The sequence below is a fragment of the Solenopsis invicta genome, chromosome 15 (assembly GCF_016802725.1).
Source record: "Solenopsis invicta isolate M01_SB chromosome 15, UNIL_Sinv_3.0, whole genome shotgun sequence".
Lineage (NCBI taxonomy): Eukaryota > Metazoa > Arthropoda > Insecta > Hymenoptera > Formicidae > Solenopsis > Solenopsis invicta.
The window spans coordinates 3,601,687-3,620,422 of record NC_052678.1 but is presented as its reverse complement, the minus strand read 5'-3'; the positions used below and the strand labels follow the sequence as shown (position 1 = coordinate 3,620,422).

The following is an 18,736-nucleotide window of genomic DNA, read 5'->3' as shown; positions in this document are numbered from 1 at the left end:
TTTTTAATTGGAGTGCCAAAATCACTCCGGGCGATCGTTTACGCAAAACAAAATTTACTATTTTCGGGTTAAACAAAACTATATTATCACGGTTAGTGTGTAGAATTACTCAATTTTTATCTTACATCGTCATCTAGCTGCTCGTGTCGTCCGAAATGTTATGTTAAACGGCATCTATTTTTTCACGAATTTTTTCAAAAATTTCAATAGCTATTTACTAGAGATGTGCGAATCAAGCGTTCGCGAGGTCGAATCGAATCTTTGATAGCATGTTCGAAATCGAATTCAATCAAATCTGAAATTTTCACGTCGAATAGAATCGAATTCGAATCAATTTTTTTCTCGAATTTATATTACATGTTAATAAAGTATTTTCGATGACGTTGCAGATGCTTTTCAATAAATGAGAAAATTACTCGCAAGAATTTTAGAAAATTAGTACGAAATGATGCGCGAAATAATAGATGCTGGATAAATGTAATAAACCTATGTCGAAACAAATTAAGGCGAATAAATTAATACGGTTAAGACGATTGCCTTTCGTATACACTTTGAATAGTTTATACGATTTAGGAACGGTGAAAGATTTTGGAAATCGATAAACAATCAGACACGAGAATTCGCGCGCTCCGATGCAAGATTGAATACGCGGGAGATGGAACAATCGAAACAGATGATTGATTCGACATCGATTCATCGATGGTTCGAAATTCTCGAACTATTCAAATTCAAATTCGAACTTTCAGATTCGAAAACGAATCGGATCGAATCCATGTTCGAATTATTCGCACACCTCTACTGATTGCTGGATTATCAGTAATATGATACTAGCGCTAGCAGTCAACGTGTTAACGAAGCGGATCTCACTGGCGTTCTGCCCCTCCCGTTGCGTCGTCGACTCGTCGACTCGACGGCTTGTTAACTTTCACGAAAATGTCTTCGAGCCGAAATGTCGCGCCAACCATTAACGAGACAATTGCGTAAACAGGCTCGTTGTCCGCAGTGACCCACGACGCAATTAAATGTCAATGCCAATGTACGCCGTGGGTCCGTAAAACGTTGCTATTGAGAGGCAACGTCCTAATGTCTACTTTTATCAATGTAGATTAACTCTAATTTCGATTTAACTTATTCTTCGTCTTCTTGTATTGTAGTTATAAGAATTAAATGTAAATTAACTCGATTCGTGGGCCAACGTTTTCTCCGCTGCTTTCCTCGTCCAAAGGGATCAATGGTGTCTTGCAAGGTTTTTGAACTCTAAAAAGTCTGAAAAAAATTTTGGTAAATTCTTCCAACATTTCAAAATGTTTTTACAATTGACCCGAAACGTTTTTTATTTTTTTAAATTTTTTTTTGTACGTGTCCGAATTTCAAGATTGAAAATTTGCCTGGGTCTTTAAATTCCAGCCGGTTGGACCATAGAGAGTTAGCTTTAATCTTGGTTTTACCTTCTATCTTCCTTTAATTCTAAGAATTAGGAAAAAATAAAAAACAGGTCATTAAATTGAGGTCAAAGTTAATCTACCTTGATAGAAATGAGCATAAGTCGCGTGTTCTTCTGATACGAAAAAATTTGTCGAATTTCTCTTTCCGTCCTTTGAATTTTTATGTCTTATGTCATCTTTTTCCTTCTTTTATCATTTTTCTTGTTCTATCTGTTACTTATCTTTTTTTTTGTATATTATTTTGCTCGTATCTTTTTGCTCATTCTTAGAGGACTTGGCTTAAAACGTTCCGTCTGTCTGTCCGTCCCTTATCCCCCAAAAGATACATTACGTACTCGAAATTCCAGAAAACTGCCTGGGAAGAGACAAAAATCGAGGAGAAACAAGTGTACACATCGCGTCAGAGCATGACAGTTTAATTCTCAACGAAAACCACGGCCTATTTTTTTTACACACTTGACTATAAAAAGTAACAACAGACCAAATACCGCATTTATTTACCGTATTTCACTATAAAAAGTAGAGATTTCGGAACCGGCAAAACTCCAATTTCTTTCGTTTCTTTTCTCTCTTCATATTACGTTACGCAAGCGGGAAGATCCAGCGACGATATACCGTTCTGCGTTGAACAGCGTTGAATTATTTCAGTGTGACACGTATACAATACCGCTTAAAGGACGCGCGAGGATCACCATTGTCGGTTTCTCTCTCTCTCTCTCCTGCCGATCCCTCGAGCTAGGGACGATCTCTGCCAAATTCCGTGTTCTCTCTCCGTACGTTACGCGTCGAGCTTTATAGCCTAAGGTAAATTCTCGGTAGAGCCTCGTCGTCGCGGGGTATCGGGGAGTGGTAGCACCCGGTACCGCGGACGAAGATTATTCCCTTTCCACCCTACGCGTGGTAGCCGTGATTCCGGTAGGTCGTGGCGCGTCTCAGCGATGCTGACGCTGGGCGGAATGCTGGCCGTGCTGCGGCTGATGGTGCAGACCGACCGTGTGCGGATGCGGATGAGAGTGCGGATGCGAGTGCGGATGCGGATGAATCGCCGCGTGGAGGATCCTCGGTGGCGTGCCGCGTCTGGACAGGGGTGGCAGGGTGGCGCCGCCGACGATCCGCGCCGACGTCGGGGTCGAGACCGTCGTCGACGTCGTCGACACCAAGGTCGGCGTCGGGGCCGGGGCCGGGGTAGGCGTTGGCGCCGGCGCCGGCGTCGGGGTCGGCGTCGCCGTTGGCGTCGGGGTCGGCGACGGCGTCTCGTCGCCCAGCACGTCGATCTCGTCGTCGTCCTCGTCGTCGGAGTCCGCGGGCGCGTCGCTGCTCGCGCGCGACTCGCGGCCGCCGCTCAGCGAAAAGTCTACGGGACGTTCTGTCAACATCAGCAAACAATCGTCGATTAATAAACTCGGAACTCTGGATCGAAGCGACAGATCGCGTCTCCCACACGTGTGTACGCCTCGCAAAACGGAGCGACGTTGCTGCGAGATCTTTGTCCGTCTTTGACGGCGCCGAATATTTTGAGTAGACAATTTCCGCAAAGACGATTAATTCTCGTTTGTGTTTCTTGATATTTGAATAAAAGTTCGAATCCGCGGGGCACGCGCCGCTACGGCCTACGATAGCCCTCAGCGGCGAGCACAATCGAGAATATAGGTCTGACCGAGCACTTAGCGGGTAATTGAGCAATTCTCTCGCCGAGAGCGAGACGGGTGTAAGCGGGAGTCGAAACGAGACGGTGAAAGAGAGGCATCGAAGGAGGGAACGAATCCTCCCCGCCGCGCCGCGACGCCGGGGGGGTTCCTTACGTAGCTCGCTCGGAGTCTAAAGACGCCGCCGAGGCGGTCTCCGTCTTCTGTGTGCCTTCCACCCTACTCACCCTCCTCTCGATACCTCCTTCTTGGTTGCTGCCAAGGAGACGTCTATGTAACTCGGTTAGCCCTTCCTACCGAACGAAGCCATCTTGTCTACCGAGACGAACAACTTGGTATATAGGATGCGAACGCCATGGACCAAACTATTTAAATCGCTCGAAATGTCTCCTCCCGTCTCGTTAAACGATCGCTTTTATATTCGTACGCCCGTGAATACCGGGAGGGGAGGGGGGTGGTCTCTAATGAGCGTATCCGCGAGAAAAAACTCGCGCCACCGAAAACGAAAAATAACGCGCAAACTGTTCGAGACAACGATACCGTTACGATGAGTTTTCTCCTAGGAAAATATAATGCTACGAAGATATCAAAAATAGCTCCAGACAACATTAAATTGCAGTAAATGAGGATTAAAGAAAAAAAAATTAGAGTTTCTCCTATAGAAAATTAATATAATACAATATAATACTCGAAAACAGAATGTAATATAAATTGTTCGAGACAATGACCACCGCGGTGAATTTTTCTCGATGAAATTGATATAATTCACACTGTCCCTGATGAAAATTTTTTTCAAAATGTTTTATATAATTTTTCAGAATTTTTATATAAACTTCAGAAATTTTTAAAATTTCTCTATAATAATTTATAACTTTTTTATATTTTCTTATATTTTTTTTATATGAATTGAAACATTTTTCAAAATAGTCTATAAAATCTAAAAAAGTTTAAGGTTTTCTCAGAAGTTATAAAATGAGAAATTATTTCAGAATTTACGTATATGAAAAAGTCTAAGAGATATAAACTTTTCTCTATATTTCTGAAAAATGTTTTAATTCGTATAGAAATTCTGAGAAAAATTTTTACCAAGGGTGTTATCAAAAATGAAAATAATATATTGCTCAAGGCAATGATAATACTGTAGCAAATTTTCTTTAGGCAATTTACATAACGCGCAGCATTTCTCAAAAATGGTAAATAATAATGAATAAATAATTACGAATAATAACGAATAAATTATTGGAGCCAATGAAATAAATTTTCTTTTAAGAAATTAATGGAATATTTTCTGGTGAAAATTTTCCTCAAAATTTTTCATATAAAATTTTTCAGAATATTTGTATAATTTTATAGCTTTCTCAGATTCGAATTGGAACATTTATCAAAAACACTCGGAAAAAAACTCAGAAAGTTTATATCTTTTCTCAGAATTTTTCATATAAGTTAATTATGAAATATCCTAAGGTTTCTAAGATTTCTTGTTCTACAATTTCTGATGAAATGTCATGAAATCTAAAAAAGTAGAAAGTATTTTTTAGAAATTATGAGATGAGAAAACTCAGAATATTTCAGAATTCACATTGAATAAAAAATTCTCCGAAAAGATGAAGACTTCCTGAGTATTTTTGAGTATTTAAAAGAAATGGTCCAATTTATACAAAAATTATGAGAAAAATTTTTAGCAGGGACGTTATTGAAAATGGAAAATGACAAATAAATCATTGGAGACAATATCACTGCAAATTTTCTTTTAGAAAATTAATCTAACGCGCGCCACGTTATCGAAAACAGAAAATAACACATAAATAGCTTAAGATAACATCATTGCGGTGAATTTTCTTTTAGAAAATTAATATAATGCACGCCCCGTTATGAAAGAAGAAAAATAACGTGTAAATCGTCCGAGACAACGACACTATCGCAGTGAATTTTTCTCGGAAAATTGATAATTCGCGTCATCTTATCAAAAATAAAAAAATAACACGGAAATTGCTCAAAGCAACGACACTATCAACGCGAATTTTCTTTAGGCAAATTGACGTAACGTGCAGTACCTCTCGAAAACGGTAAATAACATGTAAAGCGCTCGACCACGGAAGTGAATTTTCTTCTAGAAAATAAATATAGCACACTTCTCGGTGGTCGAACCGGCTAAGACACCCGCATGGAATGTAGAGGGATCAAGGTTCAAACCCTGGCCGAGGTAATATTTTTCACAATAAATTCTTTATAGTTTTTGGGATAAAGGGAGGAGGGGGAGGGTTGTGGAGGGTTGTGCCTTTAAGCATCAAAATTATTAAATTAATTAGCAATTTAATTTTCGTAATATTACATTTCTGGGTTCTTCTTAAAAGCTGTGTTTTAAGTCTAGCAAGTATGCGGCGCGCAGTTTGGGAAATCTTGTAAATGTTTGTAAATTCACCTAGAAAATTATTATTGAGCACTGAGATCTGCTTTCGATCGGTATAGCCGTTCTTGTTATTTAAATGTGTCAATGCGCGTCACGTTACCGAAAATAAAAAAAATGACACGTTAATTATTAAAGACGACCATGGACGAAGACTTCCTTATGAAGAGTATGGAACTTTCCTCCTCCAGAATTCGGGGTATTAAAACAAAAATATTTTAATTTTTGACAAATCTTAAATGTTTGGATAAAAGAAAACCGAATTTAATTGGGTCCACGTTGCTACAACTTATCTAATATATAAAACAAATTTTAAATGGAACTTTTGAAAATTAATATACAATACCTACATACCTATAAAGGTTAATGAGTCAGAGCGTAGTTACAAAGTTGTATTAATATTTCTTCAATTCAACATGCGGAAGATGAAATACAATACATTTGTATCCAAAGTTTCTTCATGTTTCAATCTTTCTGAATGAATCACATTTAGATTTTAACAGTATGGTTATCTTGATTAAATTGTTATGTACGTTTACAGAGAGGATTTTTTTATATACATTGGTATCATATTTGAATTCGAAAAATGTCACTTCGGATTTGGTAAACCGTTAGTGACTCAATCGTGATTGGCTGGTAATCTTATGAAATTCTGTAACATTGTATGTACGTTGTGGATGACTCCAATGAGAGTTGAAACATTCGCAGATAGTTTAATAAAAAAAGATAGTTTTTAACTTGTTATTTTGCCTATGTAACTGCGCCCTGACTCTTATTAGAAGTAGCCTTTACAGAAGTATTGATATTCAATAAAAGAGATAAAATATTTGTGTTACCCCTGAATCACCCCTTCCTTCCCCCCCCTCCTTCCTGCTTAGATAAACTACTCCACATCCAGAAAAGTCAAAATCTTCGTCTTTAGAGACGGCATCGTTGAAGTAAATTTTCTTTTAGAAAATTAATATAATGCGTGCCACATTGTCAAAAACAAAAATTAATAAATCTAGGACCGCATTTATAAAATTCTTTTAAAAACCTCCTCCCCATAAATATACTTTCTCATAAATATACTTTCCCATAAATAATAAAGTGATATTTTCAATATTTATTAATCTATTACAATATATTTAGAAACAAAGATAATAATTAAAAAATAAAACAGCAACAAGACATAGGCTATGAGAATTTAACACAATAAATTTGGCGTGAATGTAACGTCTACTTATTCATATTCTTGCAACAAAGTCGTGTAATTGTATAATACCAACGTTTCCGCTCAGATTCAAGGCATTTTCAAGGTGCAGCATAGCAGCGAAATTGCAATATCCCACGTTCTCTTCAATTTCAATTGTTATATTTGTGTAAAAATAATTGCGTCAAACTCTCATAGCCTATTTCTTGTTGATGTGTTCTTTTAATTATTTTATACGAGAGAGTTCATAGAGAATGAATTAAAAACTTTGAAAAAAAATTAACGTTTTTCTGTAAAAAGCATCCCTGGCGCTTTGGTCTTGGGGCTCCAAATGCCAGAAGTCCATTACATGTAAATCATTGTTACGACAACATCGTGGCAAATTTTCTTCTTAATTATTAAAAATTAATACAACGCGCGCGCGTCACGTTATCGAAAATGATGAGAAAATAACACACGTAGCTATATAAACGTAGCTCGGGGGCAACGACACCACCGCTGCGAATTTTCCTCCAGAAAACCGATGTAATGCGCATCTGTAAATGCGCATTACATCATGCGACGTCACCGGCGAGCGATTATGGTAATATATCTACGACGGAATGCGACCATTACGCGGATACACCGTTAATGATTATAGTTCCTCGCAACGTAACCACGGTTACGGTCTGGCTAGTTACGCCGAACTTGCGTAATTTATTGTCAGCGGTATTTTGGTTGCATTATACAGATATCGCCCATTAGCGTGACAACAGGGAAGTATTTAACGACAACCGACGTTATAACGCGCCGTATATTCCCCCGCGCTCTTCCTCGCCCTCCCTCTCCGCATCGGCCAGATTAACCGATAACTATGGACCGATTAATCCCAGGTCCGTCGTGCCGGCGTATCGACCCGCGATACGCAGTTTATTGTTTAGCATTTCGGTATATGAATCTCCCATGTTGCCGTCGATTACTAATTGAGTCGAATACGCGCCATTGTGACGTTACGCGGTAACCCCGAAGAGACCATACGCGCCTCACCAGGATCCGCACTCCCGGATTCGCTTTCCGGTATCCCGGGTGCGCGGTGCGTGTAAAATAGCGATGACAGCGCGTACGCGCATAATGTCTCTCTCTTTTTTTTTTAATCGTAGCGCGGCGCGCAGCCATTCATGAGTTCGCGCTTATCTAGGACACGGCGTCATTAATCCGAGTTAATTAACTCGCGGTGCGGGAATACTGCTCGCAGCTGTTTATCGAAAAGTCGATACGCGCATTTAATTTGCCGGTAATTAAGTTACGCGCTGCGGAGGCTACTCGATGTGAAATTCCGTAGATACTGTGTAGATCGCGATTGTCTTTTACGCATTATGCGCGTATAAACGCCTCGTTAGAGCCAGTCCGGATCCCATTCCCTCTCATTGACGCAGTTTTCCTTCCCTCGCTTTTGTCAAGGCAAACGCGGGAACGTGCAGTCATCCGTCGTCGTCGAAGCTTCGTCGATCCAGAACGCGAGGAGTGTGAAATGGACACGACTCACCAGCGGGTGACGTGACGGATATCGATTGCTGCCCCGAATTGGAATTGCCGCTGCCGCCCGTGTTCAGCTTCCTCAGCTGCTTCTTGTGCTTCATCCGCCGATTTTGGAACCATGTTTTCACCTGGGTCTCGGACAGGTGTAACGCCGCCGCCAGCTCTACCCTCTCGGGCGTGCTCAGATATCTCTGCACCTCGAACCTCGCTTCCAGACCCGCCAGCTGCTGGTCGCTGAATACCTGAAGCCGTAAGGAAGCAAACTCTTGTCTCCTACAGTCGCGCGCGAGAGAGATAAGTGGAGGGAACAGAAGAAAGATGTATAAATATCTAAAGAAGTGAATGCGCACCTAGAATGGCAGGAAGCGAGAGAAAGGGGCGAACTACCCAGACCACTTTTGGAAATGTATCTTAAAGATGTCTTATGACTTAATTTTAAACTTCGTGTTGCCTGGATAAAGCCTTTATCAAACTATGTAACTGGAGATTAGAATTCAATTAAACAAATTAAAATTATCTGACAGAATTCTAATCTTTTTAATTCAACATCTTCAATCTCTGCGTACCCACCCAGTCGACATCGAATATTAGTTACGTTATATCTATGTTAAAATTTCGCACTCAACAATGTAAATATTGTACAGCGCGTTGTTACATTACATTGACATTGTTGAGTGGGAAATTTTAACATAGATGCAAGTGATGCTCAATATTGACTAGACAGCAAAAACCAAGTTACAGTTATAAAACTGTTAGTTACAATTTACCACCCAACAATATGACTGTTATATAACGAGTGTTATATAACAGTTACATTGTTGAATAGGAAATTATAACCAACAGTGTTATAATTGTAACTTGTTTGCTGAATTGCCTGATACAGGCTTAAGAATCTTTTATCCAACAAGAAGCGTGAATTGTAGACGTTTTATTGCTGTAATAGCACGCAGGATTTACGCAAATTGTAACCGATTTGCCTTTTGCTCCGTTGGCTAATAATTGATTTGGAGTCAATAATTCTCTCCGAAAAAAATTAACGTGGTATACAGCTCGCAAAGGCAAAGTTGACATTGTTCGTAGGCGCGACTCTCGATTCCCATTTCCGAATGCAGATGGGTGATGCTGGTTCGTGGGAGAGGGAGGGAATACCGAGGGTGTACTCACGGTCCGGGCCTTTCGTCGTCGGCAATGCTTGAGGGCCGCCAGTTCCCCGACCCCCGGCACTACGCCGACCCCCATGCCACTACCGAAGAGCGGTCCCAAGAAGAAGGCCGCAGCGGCGGGCGGTGCCGCGGGATAGCCGGGCAGCAGACTGGCGAACTGCTGGTACTGATGGTGCTGCTGCGTGTGGCCAGAGGTCGGCGTCAGGTGCTGATGGTGCAGCTGATGATGGTGGGTGTGCGGGGTGACGGTGCCGCGGCTAAGGATATCCTCGATAAGGAACGACGTCCTGCTAGCTGAGGTACCGTTCTGGCCTGGCTGAGCTTGCTGCTGGCAGGTCGACTGCATCTTTCCTCGTTCAGCCCAACGTAGTAGTCGCGGCTAGGACGCGTGCATGCCTCGCTCGAGTTACATCCTCGTCCGGGCGTCAAGGTCTCGATCGGGCGGGAGATTCTCGCCGGTGCCGCGACAACGACGACGACCCAAGGCCGAAGAGCCAAGCCGTTCCTCGCGCCAGGCGAGAGGACGGGGCCCAGAGTTCCCTCGTCCACGTGCCGTGCGTGTTTCCAACCCCGCGACGGTTATGCGCGTTCGAGGCGGAACGACGATACCGAGAAGAGAGAAATGCTCGCGGCTCACTCCCGAAACTCCTTTCGGTCACTTTCCTTTCCGTCGTATCGGCGTGTCGGTGGACCACTTGGCCCGACTTGGACTCAGCTGCTTAAATCAGACGTCGCTCGTCTCGCGCGAGTTTACCCCGCCGACGGAATCGTAAATTAATCGTCGCCGCGGATCGTGCCGCGGATTGGACGTGAATCGCGCGAGACGTTGTATATCGTTCACTGCCTTTCGTCACCGTTCACCGAGTTTGTCGTTTCATGGCGCGTATCGGTGAGCGCGCGGCGCGATTCAGGGCGATTCAACCCCCGCGACGCGGCGATCATCGGCGGCCCGTACCACCGGTGGAATGGCGGACGCCTGGCATTGGCCGGCGTCGCGACGCTCGCCGTCGCCCGGGTTGGTTCCGCGAGAGTCCCGGGGCGGGACTCGGCCACCCGTTTCCATGGACACGCCGTTTGGGTATTCGTGAATCCGGACGGCGTGCTACGTCCCGCGCCCCGAGGAGGCGGTGACGGCGGCGTCGCCGACGGAGGAGAGCCGGGCGGGGGCGGGAGGGACCGATCCTTCTGTATTCGCGATTCCTCTCCATTCTGTCGCGCTCTCGCACGTAGATAATAATGCGAAGTGCAAGCATGTATATGTAAGAGTACGTTGCGAAAACCCTCGCTCGCCACCCCACGTCGCGTCGCGTCGCGTCGCGTCGCGCCGCTCCGCGCCGTAGCCATCCGTCGTTATACGTGCCCGCCGCGCGCGACGATTCTCGAGTTGCGAGTATTTGAAAACCATTTCTCTCTCTCTCTCTTTCTCTCTCTCTCTCTCTCTCTCTCTCTCTCTTGTTTCTTTATCTTGTAGATAAGGCTCTAATTTCGAAAGTGTCGGCACTCCAACGAGAATATACGACCGAAACGATTCTCGCCTTCCCCTCCTCTTCAATTCTGTCGCGCTCGCGCTCGCTCCGATTCCGCTCGATCCCTCGGTAATCAAGTTCCTCGATGCGCGGTACCCCGCGACCCCGCGGGCCACATCGGTATTGAATCTTGGATGAGAGGACGAGCGGAAACGCGAGATTAAATTACTTAGCGGATCGTGTATGGCGGTACAAGCGCGTGCCGCTCGACGAGATGACTACGTTATCTCCATACCTGAACGAAAAGTGAAGCAAAGTACTAGGTACGTGAACGTGAATTCGACGGATGTCCAATTTCTTTACACTTCCCGATGTAATAGGTATCTTCCAGATAAAGATATTTCTCATGCCCGATTTCTTTACCTTTAGATAACTTAATCCATATCTCCCAGAGTATATGGTGATTTCTATTAAAATTCTAGTTTATTTTGCGTCGAAGGTTAAAACTCTATAAGCGTCCGTAAAATTATTTAATATTAAATAATATTTGTGAAATTTTAATAAAAATGATTATATATCCACTCACGATAATATTGTATAAAAAGTAAATGATATTGTTTACTTCAGTATTTTAAATTAGCGGGAATATTATAATCTATAATGTAATAATTATAAAGTTTATGAATATTTTACGCATAATAATTCACATTAATTTTTGATCACAATGATATTTGTAAAACGTTTTCACAATATTCCACGGATAATGAAGTAATAACACAATATTCTAATAATATTAAAAAATATTGATCAATAGTCTTGGAATATTAATAGTAATATTAATTTAATTTTTAATAATATTCGTATAATATTCTAGGAATATTGTGTGCTTATAGGATAGTATGGAGAATAATTAATCCGTTAGATGCGTTATAACCAGAGGTTTTATTTAAAAAAACGAATTTTTATTTAATCGACAAATATTTTTATCAGGAAGATAGCTATCGAGAAGTATGAAAAAATCAGACATCAATCAGCTAAAAATTCGTTTCTCTAGTCACGTATCTAACAGATAGTTAATCTTTATACTACTAACTTCTGTCACACAAAATGTATTACAATTTTACTAGAAATTATCATGTTTTCTGAGAGATATCTCTCATGGATAAAGTTATCGAGAAGTGAAGAAATTGGACAAGAGAGGTGCACGTTGGCGCGTCCTGGGAAATCGTCGTTCTCGAGATTGGGACAAGCGCGACGCTCCTCCCACATTGAGAGGGTAGAGTAAACTTCTCAAAATAAAAAAAAGGGGAAGGAAAAGAGAGAACAAAACGGCAAAGAGACAGGAGAAATCTTATGCTTTAACGGTCTTAGCGTTAATCTCTGGAATCTCGGCTTTTCGTGTATATTCTCGACGATCTTTCTCCCTCCCTCCCTCTCTCTCTCTTTCTCTCTCTCTCTCTCTCTCTCTCTCTCTTTTTCCCTCCTCGCCAGCGTGACGACGGCCGAGTATGATTAGGGTCGAGGGACGCGTGCCGACATTTAGACGGGGTTGCTTCTGCGATTATTGAGTAAATTAACGTCGCGGTAATTGCGTTACCGGCGCGTGTCCATCCGTCCGTGTGCGTCGCTTGGCGTCGCCCGGCGTCGCTCGGCGTCGCGTAACCCTCGCCTCGACCCTCGCACCCTCCGCGCATTTGCACCAGGACAGAAAGAGAGAGAGAGAGAGAGAGAGAGAGAAAGAGGCAACCACCCTCTTCGCGTCGGCTCTGCCTGTAAAGCCGAAAATCCATCGTCCGGGGTTTCGGAAGCGCACGGCTCTCGGGAACGTCCTTCACCGAGGCTCGCGGATCCTCCGGGGACTCGTTAGACAGGCGAGCATATTAATCTTCAAAGTTTGTTTATTGCGGAGCGTCATGTGCGATACGCCGGTACAGTCGAAACGCGGCGTCTCACAATGGTGCGCTTTATTCGAACAGAGAAATATACACCTGTAACTCGCTCGCGCGACGACACTGGCGCTTTACGATATCTTAACAAAAATGTACAAATAGATAGAAAGATACGCTACGCGTATTTGATAAGGCTTAGACTAGATATATTCGATGCGTCATCCGCGACGTTGCGGATCTTGTTGCAACTTAGATTGCAATGTTTAAACACTATTCTTTTGTACCTCGCTGTCAATGTTTGCTAATATGTTAAAAAAAAGCGTAGCAAAAAAGTCCGACTGCATTACAAAAAATATATATGTATATACATAAATGTATGAGTTGTTCGTAAATAAATTCCGCTTTATTTAACAAAACTGAGTTTGTATATTTAACCCCTTCACAGTGTATGCAGCATATGTGCACAGAGAAAAGACGTACCACCAGTATGTAATGTAACATATATGTACATCTAAAAAAAAGACCGGTTTACCCCTTTGCAATTTACATGCAACTTGATGTTCTATGAAAGTTCAAAATGGCGGAAAAAATTTGGAAAAATAATTGAATGTTTATAAAAACGAATACTCCAAGATTGTTGCAATCACTGCATCAAAATATATCAGTTATTTTTTGTTATTCTAAATAGCAGATCAAACTTTACTGAAAAAAAAATCACTTAAAAATAATTTATTTAAACTTTATTAAAAATATTATATTGTTTGATGTGATATTCAGATTTAGCAACCTTGAAAACCTTAAGTTAATCATTTTTATAAGAAACTAATTATTTTTCTAAATTCCAATCTGCAATATTGAATTTGCCATTTTGAATTCTGAAAGTTTATCATATTCAGATTTTCAGTGACCTAAAAAATTAATTAATACTAAAATTAAATAATATTAATATTATAATAAAAATCTAAAAAACTTTTTTCATACAATGATGGCACAAAATTCTTATTTTTGCTGTAAATGGGTTAAAAAACATTATAATAAATTTTAATCTGTTACTATATATTCTCCATTATTATCCTCTACACGAAATAGATAAAATTACATAACATGGATATAATACTGATTTCTCAGAAGAAGTGATTCAATAATTATCTATAGCGGAACTTACTTATGAATCAAACGAATCTATATATTTTAAATGTCATCGTCGTTGGACGCGCGTTTATAGAAGGCGCGAGAAAAGGTCGCAGGACCTTGCGACCCGCAGAAGAAGAAGCCGCGTCGCCAGAAGACGAAGAGCGCCATGCCGATCGGGATCGCGACGAGTAGACCGATCAGCACCCCCACGAGTATCGCGGCATCCTTCTCCGGTCTCGCGTTATACAAGTCTAAACAGCGTAGATGTCGATCGGCCAGGTCTGCGAGCTTTTTCCCCTCGTGCTCCGGCGGTGCGGAACAGGTGAGGTTATCGACCTCGTCTCCCATCAACGTCTTGCCAAATTTCGGCAATATATTTCTGACCTGTACAAGAGACATACCCCTAGTTAGTCACTATATTCAACAAACACCGAGTTACAGGTATAAAAGCAATTACAAGTTACATGTAATGCAAATGTTAGTTGTAATTTTCCACTCAGCAATGTAACTGTTATATAACGAGTGTGTTATATAACAGTTACATTGCTGAATAGAGAAAATTATAACCAACAGTTTTATAATTATAACTTGGTATTTGGTGGGTTATAATTTCCCACACAATATAACGAGCATGTTCTATAATAGTTATAATTTTTTACACAATATAACTGTTACATAACAAGTGTGTTACATAATAGTTATATTGTTAATATATAATAGTTATATTGTTGAGTGGAAAATTATAACTAACAGTTTCATAACTGTAACTTGGTATTTGCTGGGCAAGTACGCATCGACAATCGTGAGCCGGAGCAACGAGCGACTGCCTCTTTACCCATTTTTCTCCGCCTCCCGAACGGCTCCTACCGATATTGCTGGAACTTACCAGATATTGATTACCGCAATCGCAGCTCCACTGGTTGTTCGTCAGGCGCAATTCTTCGAGCTTGTCCCACCTGCTAACAAGCAACATCGGCAGATACCGGAGAGCGTTGGACGCCAAGTTCAGTTTTTTCAACGGCGGCCATATCATGCCCTCAGAGGTCTGCAAATATAACGCGCCGGGAATTATTATCGTTATCGTCGACGAGGCCATCATCACGTGCTCACCGTCGGCTGACACGCACCTTGTGCGCCAATGCGTACTCGTCGATTTTCCCTAATTTCTCGCAATTCTGCACGTGGAGGATTTCCAGGCCGGTCAACGCCGACAACCCGCTGTTCCCGATCGCCGTCAGATTCGACATCCCGTGCATACGAAGCTCCCGCAGATTTGACAGGTTGGGAAAGGCATTCAAACGATCGATAACGCGAATCGGATTGGCATCCAAGCGGAGGTACTCCAAGGACCCGGCCTCTTCCAAGGCCTTGGGCACAACTGTGAGCAAGTTGCCGGTCAGGTTCAGCTTCTTCAAATGCCTACGAGAGAGAAAAGTCTCAGGAAACGCCGTTCTCGAGCGATGCAGCTGTGACGAAATTGTAATCGTGTCGTATATCTCTAGGTTTCTGTTACTTGGAATTGTGAAATTGAGAATTCGGCAATTCTTTCAGCTTGCAATAACTGATATCCAAATCCTCCAGGTACGACAAGCTGCTGATCGCGATGGATGTACGATACTCGAACACGCCGAAAGGATTTCCGGATAAATTCAGCACTGTGAGGCTGACAAGGTGCTCGAATAGACTCTGATGTAACCAGTGAAGGTCATTGTTAGCCAGGTTCAAAATTTGCAGATTAGACAGAGGCTCGTACGCTTCTGGCGAAAACTTCCCCTGAAACAATCAGAAATAACATTGTGCAAGATATAACAGGTGGATAAACAAATGCAGAGACAAATGGTGATAAACGGAAAAGTCACAAGACTTTATGCGATTTATGTAAACGAGTAATGTTCACTTCTAATGTAGATTTTATAATCTCGGTTTAACTTACACGTGTTAGTCTTTTTTAATTTTCACACTCAGAGAAAAGCTTTGTCGAGTAAGAAAAAAAATTTGTTTAAATAAAAAAAATTTGTGAATCGCTATACGGTAAAAGAAAAATTTCTTTAATTTGAAAAAAATTTTTTGGTTGTTCCTTTGATTGGTATTAAAGAATGAGTTGCGCAACTCAAATCTTTTTTTAAATGAAAGAAATTTAAAACCAGAACAGCTAAATTATTTTTTATATTTTCGTCAGCACTTTCTTTGAATTAAAAAATTAAATTTAAATTAAACAAGTAATTTGAATAAATAAATTTATTTACTTTTAAAAATGGCTAATAACGTCATTTCTTGAAATCTAGAACTAGAAAAGAATAAAAAGTAAGTTTTAAACCGAAATTAAAATAAATGCACATTAACAGAAATGGACATAAGTGAAGTTTTTAATGCAGTTTATCTGACAGTTAAATATTTAACTGCGATGCAAGGATAACGCAATCATAAGCTACGAGGATCGTCAATTAGCAATCTTATCATGAAACGTTATTTCACAGTCGTATCTATTCTGAAAACTATCAGATTGACAGAGCGCTGAAAATTTGACATTCTGTGAAATAAATTTTCCGTGAATTCGCTTTATCTATACAAATCGAACAAAGACAAATATCCTTCTTTAAAGCTTATCCTTTTCTCGTTATTATCTATTGTTCGCTAAAAATAACATTCGTATTATATTAATACAAAGCAAATACAAAAATTTAGATAGATCGTTTAGACATGTGTTAAATTTAACACAAAATTTTTTACTATGTTTTTTACAAACATGTTTTTATTATTAAAAGTAATACAATTTAAAAAATTACAAATCTTTATATAATTAATATAATACAAATTAAAATTTTTTTTCTTATATCTTTGGTTAATACATCCACTTGAAATATTTCAAAGAAGTTATAATTTTCCAAACTTTTATTGTAGTATTTTTATAATAATTCCTAATTTTATTATTTTGTAACAACAAATCAAAAAATAATGACACCAAAAGGTTATTTAAATACATATTGAGAGAGTGTTTAGCTACACAAAATTTTTATCTTTATAAACACTTTATAAACACTTATAAAAAGAAACTAGTATATATGTACGTAGAGAAGAACAGTTCTGCTGCATCTAATAAAAGTTTAATTAGAATTTGATCTAAAAATAACTTTCGTTGAACTATTAAAATAATTATATAGAACAAATTGCTAGAATGTCAAAACTTTTTCAGCTTATCACGCTTGAATATCTTAATTATTATTATATTATTTGGGACAAAAGATCGGCAGAGATTTGTTTGAATTTCTCATTTAAAATCGCATCTTTATTTCAAAAAAGGGGGAGGGGGAAGGTGATTAGATTAAATCTCAATCAGATTCCGAAAAATTATCTATAGATGAATAAATTTGTGGTAATCTGATTGGAATCTATGTTATATTTGAGAACGTTTAGAAAATTTCTATATCGGATAATTCTAAATAACGTGAGCCACGTGGAACGAAAGGGTCAAGTGGCTGGAATTGCGGCGCATCAAAATACCTCTCTCATCGATCGATGAATCATGAATCGCAGGCGACCATGTTCGCTCCACCTTCTCGTTCGGGCTTAACGCGTTAGCTCGAGATATCGTTTTGATTACCTCAAAGATGTGCGGCTGTAGTTGCATCGACGTGAGCTGGTTATGACTCAGGTCCAATTCGGTGAGATTAACGAGCTCTTTGAAAGCGTGATAGTCGATTCTCGCGATACGGTTCCTTCGCAGAATTAGCTTCTCGACGACTATCCTCGGGAAAGGTGTGACGTGCACCAGACTATTATGCTCGAACGAGACTACCCTGGCCGTTACGTTCATCCATTGCTCCTTCTCGAAGTGGCTCTCCAAACTCCGGTTACTGCAGTCCACGAAGCTATCTGAAAAACCGTTGTACTACTAAATGCTAAAGTATTAAAAACAATTAGCATCTTTTAAAATTCTATCTAAAATTTTAGATACAAGTCCGAAAATAATTTAGCTAATATCTAAAAAGTGTCTAAAAACTTAGATACACTTCTGTGAAAATAATTTTTGGTCGGACCTTCAAAATGGTTATGTAGGACACTCAAGCTGATTGATAGAATGTTTAAAATTTGTCGCAACATCTCTGAGCATCTTGCATAATTATATATATATTTTTTGATGGTCCAACAAAAAATTATCTTTAGATCTGTGTCAAGCTCTGAGTTTTCAAATATTTCAGCCTTTAGATACTTCAATCTTTCCATGCAACTGTCGAGCGTGAATGCTCGTAATTCGTAGAAAATGCTTCGTCGAGCAATTGTTATCGAGCCTTGGCTTGCGCCTTCGATCGAGCTGAACGACGAAACTTTGAACTGCGACACTACCTGCACAAGAGCACACAGCACATATACTCGTCGGTGCCGAAGTCACGTCCTCTGTTTGAATCGCGCCCGAGTCCACGGTCGTGTTTTCCGGGGGGTTCTCGCACCTCGCGAGCAAGATTATCGCGAGCAGAGGCACCAACAATCGGAGATCCATCCTGGCGCAGAAACTCGCGACTTTCTAAGCTTCTCCGCGGCGTCGAATCGTTTCGACTGTATCTGACGCCTTGCGTATGATAACAAGGTGTACGGCGATAAGATAACATTACTCATCGTTTGAGACCAGGTTAAAGAAGAAAATGAGAAATAACTCCTGATAGTTAGTAATCTCTCTTAAGGTCCCTTTTTAGCAACGTAGATTAACTTTAATCTCGGTTTAATTTATCTTCGGTGAAAATTCTCAGAATTTTTCACACATTTTTTTTTTATAATTTTTATATATAAATTTGAGAATTTTTTTGATCAGCATTTCTTTATGTAATTTTATATAACTTTAAAAAAAATTCTCAGATTTTTTATATGAATTGGAATACTT

General features: G+C 40.4%; 2 protein-coding genes across 3 annotated transcripts; both read right to left on the bottom strand.

Annotated features, from left to right (window-relative positions):
* Nucleotides 1-1,346: 1,346 nt before the first annotated feature.
* LOC105193891 (brain-specific homeobox protein homolog) lies at nt 1,347-10,306 on the bottom strand. The gene is made up of 3 exons (XM_011158604.3): nt 9,373-10,306; nt 8,216-8,450; nt 1,347-2,811 (listed from the first exon to the last, which is right to left on the bottom strand). Exons 1-3 carry the CDS (start codon nt 9,715-9,717, stop codon nt 2,378-2,380), a joined length of 1,014 nt encoding a protein of 337 aa, XP_011156906.1. The 5' UTR covers nt 9,718-10,306; the 3' UTR covers nt 1,347-2,377.
* A 2,411-nt stretch (nt 10,307-12,717) lies between these two features.
* On the bottom strand, nt 12,718-18,437 carry LOC105193985 (protein slit). Of its 2 annotated transcripts, none has more exons than XM_011158712.3 (6): nt 18,205-18,437; nt 17,462-17,733; nt 15,374-15,633; nt 14,988-15,279; nt 14,747-14,905; nt 12,718-14,244 (listed from the first exon to the last, which is right to left on the bottom strand). In XM_011158712.3, exons 1-6 carry the CDS (start codon nt 18,356-18,358, stop codon nt 13,918-13,920), a joined length of 1,464 nt encoding a protein of 487 aa, XP_011157014.1. In that variant the 5' UTR covers nt 18,359-18,437; the 3' UTR covers nt 12,718-13,917. The 2 variants fall into 2 exon arrangements, with proteins under 2 accessions (XP_011157014.1, XP_039313898.1); XM_039457964.1 differs by having other exon boundaries at nt 18,071-18,206.
* Between the last annotated feature and the right edge of the window lie 299 nt (nt 18,438-18,736).